General features: G+C 32.1%; 1 protein-coding gene across 2 annotated transcripts in view; it reads left to right on the forward strand.

Annotated features, from left to right (window-relative positions):
- Nucleotides 1-19,340, forward strand: part of LOC113394814 (uncharacterized) — a 63,902-nt gene that overhangs the window by 29,314 nt on the left and 15,248 nt on the right. For both annotated transcript variants that reach the window (XM_026632244.2, XM_026632245.2), the window contains exon 2: nt 17,036-17,215. In XM_026632244.2, the coding sequence (XP_026488029.2) occupies nt 17,036-17,215 (180 nt within the window). The remainder of the gene's footprint in view (nt 1-17,035; nt 17,216-19,340) is intronic.

The raw sequence follows: 19,340 nt of genomic DNA on the forward strand, positions 1-19,340 counted from the left end.
AACGAAAAATTTCATTGTCGTTGCATATATTGGTGTAGTCAATGTTTAGGAAGCTTAGCTTTAGAGACAGTTCGTTAGCAAGTCTCTTCGAAAACGAAAATCAGTGTAGATTGAGAAGGGAAGGTAAAAACGTTCAACCGGAAACGACTTGGAATTTATAAAATGCCGGTCACACCTGTGTGGCGAAGCAAGCAAACTTACAGTTGCTTTAACAGGTGTGACCGTAGTTTTGAAAATGATTCGCTTGAATGAACAAGAAAGGATACGGAAATAATATCTATTATAAAGCAGATTGATAACGTAATTTGCAAATAAATATAATTCGTCGATCCTTGATAAAAAAAAATGTTTTATTTATTCATTTTTTTACTACTAACTACAAATAACATCTAACCCTCGCATCCTTGGCGTTGCGTGGGTAGAAAAAGGGTCTTCGTAAAACTTTTATGTTAAAGACCCAACATAACAAAAATACTTTTTTGTTTCGCAGGAAAATTACATGTGCGAAAAAACAGAACATAATTTATCACAACAAACAAACGACAAACAAACAAAGAAATATTCATTTTTCTTTATTAAGATTAATGTAGGTACTTACTATTTATTGTATTTATAGGGCTAAGATGACCCCGTGATTAGAACGCGAGCATCTGATGATAGCAAAAACACTGAATTCATTCATTCATTCATGTGCCTAATTTTTGTTTATAATTCGTCCGGCAATAAGGTAAGACATCGTGAGGAAACCTGCCTGAATCTCATTTCAGTCAAATTCTGCCACTTTTGTATACATCAGCTCACAATAGAGTAACGTGGTGGAATTAGCTCCAAATTTTCTTCACAAAGGGAGAGGCCATAAACCAACAGTACAGTTGTTGTTGCATGTTTCAAGTTTGTTGCTTTAATTTTTTACTAATTATTAAAAAAAATGTTTTTTATATTTTCTACAAAAGTGCTTAGTAATTCTAACTATTAATAACTTTGTAATACTAACATCGATTATTTGGATAAGTTTTAAAGAGCGACGAAAACGTCGACTTTTTTGTGGCACTTTTGCACGATCTGTTTTTTTTTCTACAACTAGCTAGCTTTGTATGCGTAGGGGTGTCGATTAAAAGATTACATGTTATTTTGTCAGATTGGTTTTTGTTTATGGTTAGTGAGTTCGCTTCATAGATTCGAAGGGTTATTATATAGTCTGCTAATTGTATATCAAAACTTCTTACAGATAAAATTCATACAAAGTTAAAGCCTCCCATTTCCTTCCAAAAAAATCTTATTTTGAGATTTAGGTATATGAGATTTAGGTAACCTAAATCTCATAATAAGATTTTTTTCCGTAGCGTCCTAATAATTATTTTTGTAAATCAATATCGTCGTATATTTCTTGTGTCAAGCAGAACTATAAGTGAAATGATAAGAAATAAAAGTTGTATTCGTATATATGTCAAAAATATCAGAATCAAGAGCCTGTTAAAAATTCTGTTCGTTAATCCAGACTTTTGAGCTGGGAGAACAGATAACGACCTGAAGAACGAGAGGTTTTGATATGTTTATCATTTGTTGGTTGTACAAGTTTTGATTTTTGTAAGTAGTTAAGTTCATCACTCATATTGGCGCTGTAACAGGTACATCGCCAGTGCGCCACAAACCTTGGGAATTAAAATGTTAGTTTCTTGTGCCTGGGTGGTTCACTCATTCTTCAAACTGGAACACACAATACGGTAATATATCTGATAAGTGAATGCTATCCAGGCGGACTTGCGCTAAGCCCAACTATCAAGTCAATTTTGATAGTCAGTGATGGATTATTCGTAGCGTTTGGTTTGTTATGGTTGTTTGAACTGAAGACATTAACAGGCAATCCAGTCAAAATAATAATTTTACATGACGATTTTAAATATATCAAGATCTACTTTTATTTTTGTATATGTCCAAAAAATTTAATGTAATTTTATCAAGCAGGTCAGCCGCTGTCACTATATTTACACTGTCCTTGGATCTTGCTGGTAGAAGAGACTCCAGCCTCTGTCGAGATGCGTAGGCATATTCTAAGCTAAACATTACACGGTATAAAACTGATGTTTTTATATATTAAACGAAATTTATATATTTCGAAATACTTGATTAGAAATTGGTCTTTAGTTGATGCGTAAATGTTATCGAACTTGTTTTTCTCATCAATGTAATTTGCATAACTTGATAATTTAGACTTAACACGGTTAATAGCGAGCGAAAATTGTAATGATTTTATACATAATATGAGATGAGATTATAAGTTGATTGAAGTTCTGGCTATGACTTGTCTGGGTGCGACAAACTCGACATCCAGTCTGTTCCTTCGGGTGTTCCACTGGGCTCTCATTTGGGACTCTTATTCTTTTAAGTTTTTATAAATAACCTCTTCATCTTTATTAATACAAATAGTGTACTTTTTCAACAACACAAAACATATTAAAGTTAAAATGATGATAATGATTAATAATGATAAATACGCTGATAAATATATATTTTTCTTGGTGGTAGGGCTTAGTGCAAGCCCATCTGGGTAGGTACCCACTCACCAGATATTCTATTGCCAAACATCAGTACTCAGTATTGTTGTGTTCCGGTTTGAAGGGTGAGTAAGCCAGTGTAACTACAGGCACAAGGGACGTCACATCTTAGTTCCCTAGTTTGGTGGCGCATTGGTAATGTAAGGAATGGTTAATATTTCTTACAACGCTATTGTCTATGGGCGGTGGTGACCACTTACTAACAGATGGCCCATTTGCTCGTCCGTCTACCGATATCATAAAAAAAAGAAATTAAATAAGTTAAATATTAGATGTTTGATTAAAAGCTGTAAGTGATGCTATAATATTTAGTGTTTAGTGAATTTACAAGAGTGGCAACCCTAGCTTCCTATCGTGCCAAAGTAACGACTAAATCGACCAATATATTAAAAAAGAGAAAAAGTGCCGTCCGCACTGTCCTTAATTAAGTTTTCTTTCTATATTCGTTTACACTTTATTTACTATGAAATTGCGAATAGGATATTGGATAGTTGAATCAGTAACACTTTTGGCGCTTCCCGATATTATCTTCATTTCGAAACGGTTGTATCTCTATGTTCCATAAGAATAATAATTAAAAAATATATATTGACGCTTCTGTCAATGGTTCATTACATACTGATACTAGCTCCTCGTATTTGTTTCACACGGGTTTATATATAACTTTTAGTTTAACTAGTTTATACACAGCTTGAAATACAAACATAAAAATAAAAATGTTTGCTTTTTTCCCAGCGAGGATAGTTTAAATTCTTGGATTTTGTTTATTATAGTATTATACCTTCGTCTTGAATCACTCTGTTCACTTTGGAAACCGCATTAAAATCCGTTGCGTTGTTCAAGAGATCTATGCGTACCGATTGGCGGGTGGCGCGCTTTACGTTATATAGAAATTATATTGTGGAAAAAAAATATTTTGTGTATTCGATAAATAATGAGTCTATTTTAATAATGCTTACATAAACAATTTTATCCAGAAGTAATTATATGCTATAGTTTATTTATTAAATATAATTGTATTTAGATAACATAACTTTGTATTTTTCAATGTTGATAAAGAATAACTACAGATTTTCTTGAAAAGAGTAACTGCCGCTTCTTCTCGGTAGAATCTTTATTCCGAACCGGTCGCAGCTTCAGTTAATATAGTTTGTTAAATGACTATTAAAAAGTGTAAAAGCCTACTTGAAAAAAGTATCTTTTGATTTTGATTTAAGTATTAGTCAGATTGTAGTATGTATGTACTTTTATAGTATAAACTCCGTGCGGATGAAGTCACAGGTACAGTTATTTAAATTAAATGTCTCGTAACGGTGTTCAAATTGAAGATTTCATTTTTGCTTAATGATGGATGATCGCACGTACTATTAGGAGTTTGTTGGTCTTAAAATGAAAGATAATTGGGTTTAGTTCAAGATGTTTGGATTAAAAGAAAAAAAAATATATAATTAATACTTCAGTATTTTTTGCACATCGTTAGTCATGAAAAGTTGATTTGGCATTGATAAATTAAAAGTTCTAATATAAATGTTAAGTCCTGTTATTTTTGCTATTTAGTTGGTAGGTTATCGAACGGTATCAATATTATTATTATTATTTAAAATGAGATCGTGAGGTGTAAGCGTTGTTTTCTTGGGTTGGAATGAGATATAATAGGCTATTTAACTGGTTAAAATGCATTTTATATTATTTAGCAGAGGTCAAGGAACCCAGTAAAAGTTGTTTTTTTTTTAATTCTAGTATATATTTGCAGAAAAACATCAAAATAAAAATTCCATATTTAAATAGCGCGCGAAAACGCTACTTTGAAAATATGGCGCTGCAATGGGGTCGGTGAAGTCACTTGCCTGTATTTTAATCTGTAGCACATATAATCCACATACAGTAGGCAAACGAGGTTAATAAGCAAGTGACGTCATCATAAGCCCGACCAATCAGAAGCGTTTTGTGTCAGATGACAAACGTTTAAAAAAATGCATTATTATTTATGGATTTTTGAATAAATTAATTATTATTTTCAACTGTCGTTGATAAATAACCATTTTTAAACTCATAATGTATGCTGATTACAATAATTGACACTTTATTTTTCGCATTGTCAAATAGCCTGTTATTGGATTTTATGCTACGTAATTTTTCGATTACATTCTCGAGGGCCAATCTAAATGATTCATAAGATATGATGAACAAGTCCTTACGGTATCATGATGCACTCTATTAATACATAACATAACATAAACAGCCTGTCTATATTTACAGGCTCTATTAATATAGAACAGAAAATTTGAAATAACTTATATGAAAGCTGTTGGATTAAATTATAAAATAAATGCAATAGAGGACCAGAGAGAGAAAATGGTACCAATTATGATCCAATTTAAAAAAAAAAACTTTTAAAGTAATGCTTGTCCGCAAAATGTTATTATACATTTAGTCAGTTCGTGGTTGATAGCACATTTTGGGAATGAATCGATCGACTCCTGGCTATTTCATTGTGATAATTAATATATTATTTAAAAAACCACAAATTAATGAAAGAATCAAAAGTAAGTAAAACTTGTGTGTGTCATCAGTTCCTACTGAATGACACAATGGCGGCATAGCTGTCCATCTTCAACCTGTAAAAAAATGTTCTGGATAGGCGGAACTGGAAGTACAGATACTGGATTTGGCAAAGGATTGTTTTTTATAGATGAATAGATTACATTTCCTTTTAATGAATCCTTGTATAGTTGTATGAGCCAATTTGGTACATTGGATAGGAAACACGCGAAACCAAAGGCCGAAAGTTCAAACCGATTAAGTTTCACTCACAGTGTTTTGTGTTATAAGATAAAACGGTGTTTGCGTATTTTTTTTTCTTACTTTAGAAAAAACAAAACTATCTGACCTTTTTGTTAAAAATGTTTGGAACGAAAATAAAAATATTATCGTATCTGCAAATGTGCACCCGGCCTTACTGATTTGAGAGACGAATTATAAAAGTATTCATTTTATTTATTTATTCATTATTGTACATTATATTCTAATGAAGAAATCAAATCAATGCAAAAAAATATATAAGGAAAAAGATGGTGCGCAAAGTCGGTCTTGTCGCTTATTAGAAATTCATTAGCGAAATATTTTCTTAAGAGAATGAATAATTGCAAATAATTTATATTAAACTAATACAACTAAATTAATTTGAAAATAATATCGAATTAAATCTAAAACCATCCATTTATATCCCTTTAAGAACCTTCCAAACGACGTTACATTGTTCGCTCCAAAAATTTTATAGCATTTAAATATCTGAAAAGCAATACAATGAAACAGATAACAGTTTATTCCAGCAGTTAAAGCTATTAAAGAGTCTAAATACGGCGAGAATACGGTAAGACCATTCGTTGCCAACTTCAGGAAGATTAACGGGGCCTAAGAAAATAAAACGAAGCCTTAATCCTAGATTATCTCGTTAAATCTTTGTTTTCTAAGTCCGTTACGCTAACGATTTGTGAACATTGTAACAAGAGCCCTTGTTGTATTGAAAAAGACACCCTCTAAGAGAATCATAACATTATGATACCTTGATGATACCTCTTCTCTGATATTTCTTTCTCAGACTGGCGTTTCTTTCCTAAACGGTGGTTTGTTTTTTGACAGTCAATAGGCGTATATTGCCTTTTATGACAAGTAAATATTTTTGGAATTTTTTGTCAAAAAAATATTTCGTATTCCCAGAAAACCAATTACAAAGACTTAAGGATCGATTTCACTCCGGTTATGTTAATCATAGCGATTGATGCTTTCGTCGGTTCTTCTCAGGTTAGGGTATTATCTTTTCCGAATCGGTGGTAGTGTTTAATTTGACAATCAAAGAAATTTGAATTGATTTGAAACAATGACATACTTCGTAACTCCCAGTGTTATGGGTAATTTATTGACATAAAACCTCAAAAACTTTTTATTTGGCGCCACACCAGCGAAGCATTCACGTCATGGAGTCAGGACCAGTAACCCATTTTAAACGTTACGTCTTTACCGAAAGCGATTTACCGCGAATATCTTGAGCGAAGTGGAACGCTCGGAACGTCGGTCATATGTCATACTATGTTTCCTTGTTAAAGATAAGGCGTTTCATTGTTAATTTTGCAACATGTTTATTTTAAAACATTTTGAGAGACGAAACTCGAGCGTATTTTGTTTTAGAAGTTTATTTTAAGTCTTTTTTTACATTTTGTTTTTAAGTAATGTTTTATGAATAAGTTAATACCAGTTTTATTTCACGACCCATAGCGTGAAGCGTCATAGAGTGCTTAACTATCGAAATTTATTTTCATTCTTGTCATTGTACGTAATTAAGATAGTTTGCTATAAATATAATCTAATTAAGTTACTTTCCATACTTTTCCGAATCTTATAAATATATTTAGATAAAAAAATATTATTCAAAAGTGTACGATTGATGTGTTAGAAACTTAAACAAACATCATTCTCTTTAATATAATCTACATTTCCAAACGGAAGTAACTATACATTCAGTATAAATCTGTAAAATGTGGATTTAATATATAAAACAAATACTTGATATTCATTTATATTTTATAATGTATATGTTGGTACCTAACTACTATGTTAGAAGTATACATGCACGTAATACTGTACAAAGTTTCATCAGATGAATGAAAAAAAAATCAACAAATCTAGTAAAAACATTTTTGAAAATATATTATATATTTTCAAAAATGTTTTTGAAGTAAAACTATTGTAGCGTTTCGGGGGTAAGGCCGCGAGCGCGACGACAAACATCGAAACGTTAATCTTATGCCGTCATAATTCGATATTTATTTATTGGTTTTCTTTAATTACAATTTCTTCGTCTCGCAACAGCCATATTATTTTATTTTATTTGATTCTATCTTACATATTAATAGCGTAATAGAATAGCGTATTAGTCCCAGTGATTATGGGACGATATCTGCACATAAAAGATTGATTATGGGCTTATTTTGAAGAGCTTCAGCAGTAGATGTGCAGAAAATTGAATAGGATTCTTGATTGCAATTTTCCAAATTTTAAAATTTAACAAATAATTAATCTTAGTGAGCGGAAAAAAGTTACTGACCGGGTAGAGAGCGGCGGTACGGCTGAATTAAAAAAAAAGAAGATATTTAAAACGTGCGAACAGACGTCCTTAGTTTACAATGACATTAAATCAAATCAAAACCTGTCATAAGTTACGAAATTTGTAAAAATCACTCGATTAAACGTGAAATGTCGCGTGCGACCCACTAGTCTTTTATTAATATTCATTATTTTCTATATAATTTAATAACTAAGAAAAAATAAAGAAATAATAAATATTTGTATGTAAGTTTATGACTGCACCGCCTACGACGTTGGTTTTAAAAATTCTCTCTCAGATTGGGTTGTCTGGAAGAGATGGCTAATTAGCCATAAGTCCGCCCATTGTACAACACTTTTTAGTTTTTACGTTTTTTTTTATTTTTTATTTTTATTTTACTAATTTTGTTTTACTTTTGTTTCTGTGTGTTTCGTTTTGTTTGTGGTGTACAATAAAGTATATTTCATTCATTTCAATATAGAACAATATTTACCTAATACTAAATGGAAGTAATACTCTATTTCACAAATACGAGTATTTTAAATACGTTACCCGTGGCGATAATATTTTCCACGCTCTCTTCCACAGTATTTTTCAACAAGATAGAAAATTTCATAAAATACTTTCAACATTTTTCAAATAAAGTTCTCCGCTATAGTAGAATCTTATTTATAAAAATGGATCTCGACTTCGACACGGTTTGACCGATCACCATAAAAGATGAAACGTAGATGTATTTTTTCTTGAAAAAATGTTTTATGCTCTCATTTTTTATAACTGGATATTAGATGGCGCTGCAGTCCATCGACTAGATTCAGGATTTTTTGTTTTTAAGCAGGACACCTTCAGAAAATACCTAAGGGGCGCCTTGATCAAACGGGTTATGTAGGATTTTCATCCAATCAAACTGCGATGGCCATCTCCGGCACAGATGGGGGTCGTTGTGATATAAACAACATCGCTCGTTGCTCGGGGTAGCTCTCAGGGGTGCACATCGACAAACCCTTCACCATGACATACATTTGAGCACGGAGAATATTGTAGCGCGAGTCGTATCGGATATTAGTTTACAAACAGTTTACTAACAATTGGTAAAACATATTATTGAATAAGTTTAATACAAACTATGATTGATGAAGATTTAAAGGCAAAAATTATTTTTTATGTTACGGATTGACGTATGCTTGTAAAGTCACACTTAAACCACAACTTGGATTATTTTAATATATTTAAAAAAATTAGGTATTGAATTGTAAATATGTCAGAAAATGGACAGATATGTAACGAATAACGGCAACAGTAGTCAACCTCAGGGACTAGTATTTTATAGTCCCTAGGTCTACTACAATGAATTTCTTAACAACAAACATTCGCCGGTCTGACCCGATATAAATCCAGTTCCTTGGTATTTGCAGCTTCATAAGCTTAGACAAACGATCGATTCGAATTTGAACAATGAATCTCTAGCGTCAAATAAATGATTCAATTCAATTAATTGCATAGTTGTACTAATTTTCACTATTGTTACATGAAAACTTTTAATTGCGAGCGAAAAGTTTTAATTGGAAAACATACAATATTGTTAAGTCTGAGTTTTGGCCACTCATTTAGTCAATTACACAGAATATATTATGTTACAAAAATATATTTTTATAAACCTTGTCTTTCTAATCAACCTTGTTCATTCATACACAAAGATAATACAATCAAATATACATTTAAATAACGCACTTACACAATTTTGAGCTATATTATACAGATATAATATAACTTACAATGTTTTTAAATTTCGGAAAATTGGGATTGAATATGTCTAATGTGTTTTAAAAGTAAATCGTTGTAAGTGCGACAAAATCTTACAATTGTATTATAAAATGATATATTATTAAAGTGAACACTGACCACAAAACAATTCAAGGGTGGATGACGAGATATACATTTTATGTTAAAATTAATATACGATAACAAGACAGAATAATCTATATTGGAGTGAATTATTTTGTGTGTAGAGGTTTTACATAATATGGTTATTATATATGGTGTTCTCTGAAGTTCTACTAAAATAATGTAACTGGTCACTTTCGCTGGGCAAAAATGAAGAAGAATTAATGAAATTCAAAAAACGAATAGGAGACGATTCCGTATCGATCCGTCATACTCACGTCTATTCTATCGAAGAAGGAAAATAGATAAACAAATCTTACATTTACGAATGTATATATACGTACTTGACTAATATATTATTAATTAATACACCACAGTATTCTACTAAACTACGTATATACACTTTAAATTCAATTCCATAGTTCCGATATACATTTTTGCGACGTTCAAAACGCCATTTTTTCACAAATCCATAATTAATATAATAGATTATTTCAGCTCTGGCCCAATAGTATCGCGTCAATTCGGTGTCAATTGGCTTTTGTCCTCTTGTGGTTGGAATAGACTATGATTTATTGAATTCGAACACCGGATCTGATCTAGACCAAAGTGAAAGGTCTGATTTTTATTGACAGAAAAGTATTGATTCAAAATAGTTGCCAATTGAATATGTTTTTCTCTAATTGCCAAAGTTCGAGCGATAAAATGATGGCACAGCTTGAGTTATTATTTGGACGTGTTACGGATCACATTTAATTACGATTGATTTAAAATATTTATGCTTAGCTTTTAGTGTAATAAAGAAGCAGATTACTACACGAATGCCATGTAGGAAGAAGAATTGTTATTTTTTTGTATACCTTTAAGGACTCAGAGTATTCATAGTATGTTATGTAAGCTGTCAAGTGCGAAGCGTTGTTTTTGCAGTTAAGCTTCATAAAAACAAACTCATCATATTGACGCCTTTGAATTAAAGTCTCTTGGAGTTATAAAGAGAAGTTTTCTTAATGAAGGTAGCAGTAGTTTTAATGAATGCAAGTTGTAATTAAGTCGACTTATATTAAGATGCTATTAAGTTTGTGACGTAAAGATAGAAGTTTTTCTACTAGTTATTCTTCATTTCTATCAAATAACAAACTCTGACAATTTCTTTCGCAACTAAATCCGTCGCTTCGTTGAGAATGCGAAGTATTCATTATTACTATTTTTTTAAATGAATTCTGCATATTATATGAAATAAACAAAAATATACTTCATTCAAGTAGACTTTTATTGACACTTTGGAATCGTCATTCCAAGTTTATACGAATTAAAATTCTGTTTGATTGAAACGTGAAGCGGTTTGCAACGCATATTATACCGAAATAAAAATAACACTTACATTATTTATTCTATAAACTAAAAATAACGAATAAAAACTCCAAGTTTTTTGGGTTTAATATAATCATTAATCGAATTATAAGAATTATATTTTATTAGCATCAGATCTAAGTTATAGATTTGTAAAGCTAGTCGGAGAAAATAGTTATAAAACAAAGGATTATTGTGAAGGGAAATTACACCTATATTATTTGAAAGTTTTAAAGTAGTAGGTACTTATACAGTATGCAAAGTGGCACTTATACAGTATGTGCCATAGATCTACAAAATATTACCCGTCATAATCTAATAGTTAGGCGGACGGGCAAATGGGCTACCTGATGGTAAGTGGTCACCATCGCCTATAGACAATGGCGCTGTAAGAAATATTAACCATTTCTTACATCGCCAATGCGCCAGCAACCTTGGGAACTAAGATGTTATGTCTCTTGTGCCTGTAGTTACACTGGCTCACTCACCCTTCAAACAGGATCACAACAATACTGAGTAATGTTGTTTGGCGGTAGAATATCTACTATCAGGAGGCCCATTTGCCAATCCACCTGTATGACATGAAAAAGGTTACACTGAGTTTGTTTGTTACGTCACTTCAGGCCTTACTATTCAATCGATTGTTATGACACGTTAACCGTTGTTAGAGATAAGATTGGCTATCCAATCCCATCCCCTTCTCCTACTCGTGGGTGAAGCTGCGAGCGGAAATGAGGTGTTTTCGTAAAAAAAAAAAAAAGTAAATATTACTCCTACTTGTAAAGTTCGTGTTATGTATAATACGATCTGTGGTACACGGTTAAATGTCCCGAAGGCCATTAAATCATTCCTTACAACGAAGTCAATGTTTGCTTTGGAATTTCAAATGTCTCTCACGTACAAGCACTTTGTGTTCGTAAACAAAATATTATAGTGACTTTTCCTTTTATATTTTACCTTGTTTTTGAGCAAGATGAAGGTACTATACGTGACTCTAAATACAAAGTTATTGCAAAATTTATTATCTAAGTCGATAGAATAAAATTAGTCGTATTTTGCGTCTATCTGTATCTGAGTTAACTTCTTTGAAACCATTCAACGGATTTCGACGCGGTTCAGAAAGCAAGGAATGTTCGTTTGTACGATTTGTCCATAATTTGTAGAAAATTGCTGAGACTGACTTTGCTGACTGTACTTACTGACTTACATGGTCAACACTGGCTTAACTTTAGGAGATACAGAAAGAAAATGTAAAATAATTGTAAAAATACAACAAAGTATAAAATTGTAGGTCTTAAAAAGACTTACGGAGAAGTCCGCAAGTTTGTAACTATCTTTTAAGTTTAATTAGTAAAGATTATTTTTATCTACTACAAATTAGTTAAAAACAAAAGGTTACTTGCGAAGTCATTTTCTCCGGTTCATTATATCCTTGTTCAGATAAAAATGTTAGTTATCTTGGGTATTTAATATAGATTAAAATATTCTGTTAAATTATAACATTCGAATGAATACTTTAAAAGATATCACTGATTACAAATTGTGTGCAATTAAAGAAACCTCTCGGTGCGAAATGGATGGCCGTGACGATAAAATGTTAACATTGGCTGTTCAAATTATCCTTATATGAATACATAAGCCGTGGATACAATTTGATCCATGTTTCACAATAGAGTCATTATATTTACATATTTCTTACTTGTAACGTACTTATATAAACTAATAAATAAATAAAAAGGTTATAAATATATTAACTTAACTTATTGTTGCTATGCGCCCTTCTCATTTTCTTTGTTAGTGAATTGCAATCGTGCGATGCCGGAGGGGGTCACTAGTTTGGTTCATAAAATTTAAATTCGGAACAAAAATGCAACTGAAATTAAAGTAAATAATGTATTCCAAGACACGAACATGTATGTGGAGAAAATAACACATATAATTTATATTGTTTAAACATAACTTGCTTATTATTTCTAAATATTAAGAAATACAATATTTTCAAAAGATTTGCTGTACTTTTGTTTTCTTTCCAATATACGAGTATATCATATTGGCAACATTTAACCTTTTCATTATTTGGAGGAGTGCCAGAAATATTTTCTACAAAAGACATTCGAATATCGGAATCCAATAAGGAATTAAATTAGTACGTCTCCACTTAGGTAATTGATAAGTCTACAAAGCTCACAAGAACTTGGCCTGGTCTTGTCTTGATAGTTATGTTAGCTGGAGTTCAACTCGAACAACTGGTTCTACATTACGACGGACTTGTTCTTGTAATGATAGATACACTTTTCTCAGAAGTATATGAGCTGACACACTAAGTTTTGTTGGATATAAGTAGATTATTTCATATAGCAGGACAAGCCTAAAGAAAATTTATATCCCATTAACAGAGGATGGTCTAATGTTTTAGCTAAGAGGTGGGTATACGTCGTGGACTTTGCTCGATTGGGCGATTATAAATGTGCCTCGCGCAGCTTATCAGCACCTCTGTATCCTGTGATTTTTGGTAAAAGTGTAACAAGTTTGTTCAGCGCAAAGTCTGTCCACACTGATTTATTAGGCGACAGCAGTGATGCCATCTCCTCCAGATTGTTTTAGGACCAATTTCAAATTCCGCTAAATAAGACTAAACGTCGATAAAAAAAAAATTAAACCTCTAAAGTTTTTATTGTACACCTTGTTTGAGAGTAAATTTTAAATAAAATTGGTATACATGGTTCTTAAATATTTTTTTACGTTTTTTCGACGATACTGATTGAGAAAAAAGGTATTAAAATCTTTTGCAGCTCAAATAAGGCCACTTTACACAATACAGTAACGTCCGTGAACTAGACTCATACTGCTAGACTAAAATCGACGATTGGTTCGAAAGTTCGACTGTTGATTTTGGGTGGATAAGTTATGTCATCAATATCAGATTCAGTAGTGAAGAAAATATTTTGTGAAAACATGCACATGTTTGATGGAATTCTGTCATGTGTGTTTCCAACGCACTTTAGGCGTCAGTGCGCGAAAACGCAAACAAACAACGTATAGCTTTATATTTATAGATATAGCTGTAAATAAATTTTTCTTTTTCGGTTTCGTTTGCCAGATACTTCTTATACATATGCCTATTACTTATAACACAGTTATTTTCTGGTGACCTCCGTGGTCGATTAATGTGTACCGGTTTTCATGAGTACGCCACTCCGAGGTCCCGGGTTCGATCTCAGCCGAGTCGATGTAGAAAAAGTTCATTAGTTGTTGTGTGTTGTCTTGGGTATGGGTGTTTGTGGTATCGTCGTTACTTCTGATTTTCCATAACACAAGTGCTTTAGCTACTTACATTGGGATCAGAGTAATTTATGTGATGTGGGCCAATATATATATTTTAAGTATTAGCGCAAGGGATCTAACTCACCATAGGAGTAGTGCATAGCATTTTTCGATGGTAGGGTATAAGCCCGTCTGGGTAGGTACATTATTGTATTCTACAGCCAAGCAGAAATACTTAGTATTGTTGTGATCCGGCTTAAAGGGTGAGTCAGTCAGTTCTCAAGGGCGGTGGCGTATTTATGATGTAAGGAATGGTTAATATTTCTCACAGCGCTGATGTTAATGTTTATGAAACGGCCTAACTATATCATAAAAAAAAACGCATCGCCTTGACCTATCATAGCTACGCCAATAATGAAGCAGTGTGGGAGCTTCATGCCTCCTGAATAGAAAAAGGCTGTCGTTCACGAGTTTATCTGAAATATGATGACTTCAATGCATGACCTACTTTGCGTTCTAACCGCAACCTGTACTTATTAAATATATTAAGGGGATGTATAAATCATGAATACATCGATTAAAAAAGACATAATTCACCAATATTTTCATAATATGCTTTAAAATATTATTAGGAAAAAAAAAAACTTAAATTTTAAATTCCTCAAAGCTAATAGAATTGGAATATCGCCAAAAATATTATGGAACGGCGAATTTATTTTGCAAAAATATAGCAATCATAAAATGGTTTTTGTGGAGTATTGATTTAATGAGCCTAATTAAATAGATGTTGTTTATAAAATAATGCAGATATATTGAATGATTTATAATATCACTTTAAATATCTGTAGAATTCTAAATTAAAGATATTTATTAAATAATTAAAAATACTAAATTACTAAGTCGTATCAAATCCTCCTGGAAAGACATTATCATGTTTTCAAGGCTGAAATTTTGGTTAAGGTGACTAAGGGTTGTGCGGGACATTTTAACGTTATTTTATTATTCTTAAAACAAATCAAATCAAAATTCTTTATTAATTATTGAATCATTACACTTATTTATTCATGTTATTCAGACCTGAGAAGAACCGGCGATATGAACTTATTGGGTTTGTTTTTTTTTCTTTTTTCCATAGGGATGGTGACTTGAAATAACCGAAGAGAGATTTTAGCCTTTTTGGCTACATCCATACGTGTTTTCCAAGGAACAGAAATGTAAATGACAAATTTATAACTTCGGATTATGAAAGAGAACTTTATGTTCGAATACATGTTTACTTATCATAAAAAGGCAACATTCACCTAAACATATACCTAATTTCAAAAAAAACTACCACCGCTTCGGAAAGAAACCTGATATCTGAGGAGAGGTATCAACGAGGTATCATAATGTTATGATTCTCTTAGTGGGTGTCTTTTTCAATACAACAAGGGCTCTTGTTACAATGTTCACAAATCGTTAACGTAACGGACTTAGAAAACAAAGATTTAACGAGATAATCTAGGATTAAGGTTTCGTTTTATTTTCTTAGGCCCCGTTAATCTTCCTGAAGTTGGCAACGAATGGTCTTAGCGTATTCTCGCCGTATTTAGACTCTTTAATAGCTTTAACTGCTGGAATAAACTGTTATCTGTTTCATTGTATTGCTTTTCAGATATTTAAATGCTATAAAATTTTTGGAGCGAACAACGTAACGTCGTTTTAAAGGTTCTTAAAGTGATATAAATGGATGATTTAGATTTAATTCGATTTTATTTTAAATTAATTTATTTATATTATTTTAATATAAATTTTTTGCATTTATTCATTCTCCCTCAAAATCGCTAATGGATTTTTAACAAGCGACAACACCGATTTTGCGCACCATTTTTTTACATGATTTTGTTTGTTCTTTTCAATATGATGTACAATTAAAAATTAATAAATACATTAATAATTCATACTAGCATATTTAAAACCAGTAAGGCCGTGTGCATATTGTACACCCTTTAGTTTGCAATCCTTTAATCCTATTATTTTCGTTGCGAATATTTGACAGAAGGGTCAGTCAGTTTCGTTTCACTAAGTAATAAGAAAACAAATTGCCCAAAAGCCGTTCTTATAATGCAAAACTCAGTGAGTGGAACTTAATCGGTTTGAACTTGCGGCGTTTGGTTTCACGTGTTTCTTATCCAATTTGCGAAATTGTTTCATACAACGATACAACGATTAAGGAAAAAGAAAACTTACCTGTTCATTTATATAAATAAATAAAATTCAAGTGATTTATGAATATTTAAATCATATTCATAAATCACTATTTGTTCTCCGAAAAAAATGTTCTCTAATCTCCGAAACAGCTGAGTCCATTCAACGAGACTTTCACTGATAAATTGCTAATATTTTAAGGATCCATATCCATATCCACGAGGTGTCCATATGGATTATAAAAAACGAAAAAAAATATGCAGGCCATATTCTGCCCGGCCAAAACTTTATAAATTTCTCATTCTTTTTGTTATTCTGTGTTCATATTTGTAATCAAATTTAAGATTAATCTTATTATTAGTAATTGGGAACAAGATATCAACCAAAATACACTTGGTGGTAGTGGCTTTGTACTAGGTGCTAGCGCCAAACAACAGTACTCAGTATTGTTGTGATCCGGTTTGAAGGGTGATTGATCCAGTGTAACTACACGCACAAGAGACATAACATCTTAGTTCCCAAGGTTGCTGGCGCATAAGCGATGTAAGGAATGGTTAATATTTCTTATATTCATTGTCTATGGGCGGTGGTGGCCACTTACCATCAGATGGCCCATATGCTCGTTCGCCAACCTAAACCATAAAAAAAATAACTTTTAAATTTTTTAATGTTTCATAATTTTCTGTTACAGGTAGTATTTTCTCATTGGGTAAAGTGCTCAATTTCTTCCCTGTGGGTGGTGAGAAGGAATGCCAGCCCTCTGGTTTTACTATCGCGAGAGCAGGGATCTGTCTCAACCCGTACGACTGTCGCCAGAGGGATGGAAAAGCTTCTGGTGACTGCGCACATGGGTTTGGCGTGTGCTGTGTTTGTGAGTTAAATTGACTTCATTTAATAAGTTTTTATCCCAGTATACGTTTCTTCTTTATTTAATCGGTTGATATGTATGTATAGTACCAAGAGGCTCTTCGCTTGAAGTTGACTTTTGTAAAAGTTGTTTTGGTACCAACTGCTCATCAGATATTCTACATTACATAATATCTTGGTTCATAATATAACATATTGGCGATGAAGCGAATGGTTTATGTGTTTAAAACGCCAATGTCTATGGGCGGTGGTGACGACGTGTGGCACAAATGCCAATCCTATATATTAAATTTAAAAAAAATATATCAGTTTCTTCTCCGGGCAAACTCTGTTTTCATGTGCTTATTTTGTGTTAATTATTTCTCTCGTGTTACTTTAGTCCAGCAGTAGAACATATGTAATCATTTTCTGACATTTCTCAATCGTGAATCGCTGAGTTTCGTGTTTTTTTCTAAAGGATAATTTTATTGATGTTTTATTTTTAAATGAATTATCTGTCTATTGAAGTGGTTTACGTCAATTTTATTATAATAATCAAGTATGCACTTGAAAGCCATTAGATTTATAGTCTGTCGTGGTTTTGCCTCAACGCAATATATGGTTAGTTTTCATACAATTTGACGCAGTTGCGGTTCCTATGTCTATAAATATCTGTCATCTAAAATGATAATAGGTTCATAAATAAAACAATATTTGAATTATATTTTTTTTAATAATATCAATTTGAAATAGACATTATTGAAGTGAACTCGGCATATGTAGATCCAGTAAGAAATTTAGTATTTACTCTTTTCCTGAGATGAAATGAATAGTCAACTAAATATAAATTAACTAACACTAATCCATCACAATTCAAATTTCTTTATTTGATATAGAAGTATTATTACACTTTATTATTGATTATCAAAATTCAACTTCCAGTTCTGAAAGAAACACGGAAGAAACGGCGCAAGAAACGGTGAAAAAACTCAGAGGGATTATTATTATTATTATTTTATGGACTATTTATCTCCCAAATAATGGGGCAAATATTCCAGTCACACGGGTCAATGACCAAGTGTATCTGGGGAGTGAAAAAGTCAGTCAGTACAGTCAGTCAGCTTATTATCAGATTCTAAAAACTTACGTGCTATTCGACAAGTATTTAAAATAGCAGCTTTTTGCATGGTGATGTATGTGAGAGTATTATTATTATTTTTAGTCACATCGAACTCGTTTACATTTTATTTATTTATTTAAGATGAGTTCACAAAGCTATATGGCTAGGAATATTGATTTATCAAAATTCATAGTTAGACCAAGAAAACTTAACTAAAAACACTCACCAAAGATAAATTAATTATATTTACGTAGCGTACATGCCAATTCTTATAATGGTATTTTAATATATATTTATATTTATACATTTTCTGTACGTGTGTACGCGACCGCACTTCTCCTAAACGATGGGATCGATTCTGATGTAATGGGGGGCTAGTATATACATATATTCAAATCAATACATAGTATAAAACAAAATCGCTTCGCGCTGTCTGTCCCTATGTATGCTTAGATCTTAAAAACAACGCAACGGATTTTGATGCGGTTTTTGTTTATTGATAGAGTGATTCGAGGGGAAGGTATTATATGTATAATACATACATTATATAGTTGAGAAATACTGATAATTTTAGAGGTTTCTAATGTGATGTCATATTATACATCTTAAAAAGGTCTTCAAAAACGTCCACGATGGTATATGTCTATCTCTTAAGGATAACCTACATTACACTCTTGCGAAGCCGGGGCGGGTCGCTAGTGTTAAGCAACTGATAATTTTGGAAAAGGATTAATCGGTAAATACAGTCAATTTGTTAATTTGATTCGAACAAACATATCAACGATCACATTAAAACAATACAGAAATTCCATTATTAACTAGTCGTTCTCAATCCAACTAAAAGTTTTCCAATCTAAGAACAATTCACGCGCTCCCAAAGTTGCGGTGAACGACACCGCAGAGCTGAATACCTAATAAATCTACTCTTAATACACTATTGTTCTTGAATAGGATTTGTGATAACAGCTGCTTTAAGCGCTATTTTTGAAATTTATGCCGTATTTAATATATGAGAAAGACGATGACCCAA

This window comes from Vanessa tameamea, chromosome 17 (assembly GCF_037043105.1).
Source record: "Vanessa tameamea isolate UH-Manoa-2023 chromosome 17, ilVanTame1 primary haplotype, whole genome shotgun sequence".
NCBI classification, from domain to species: domain Eukaryota; kingdom Metazoa; phylum Arthropoda; class Insecta; order Lepidoptera; family Nymphalidae; genus Vanessa; species Vanessa tameamea.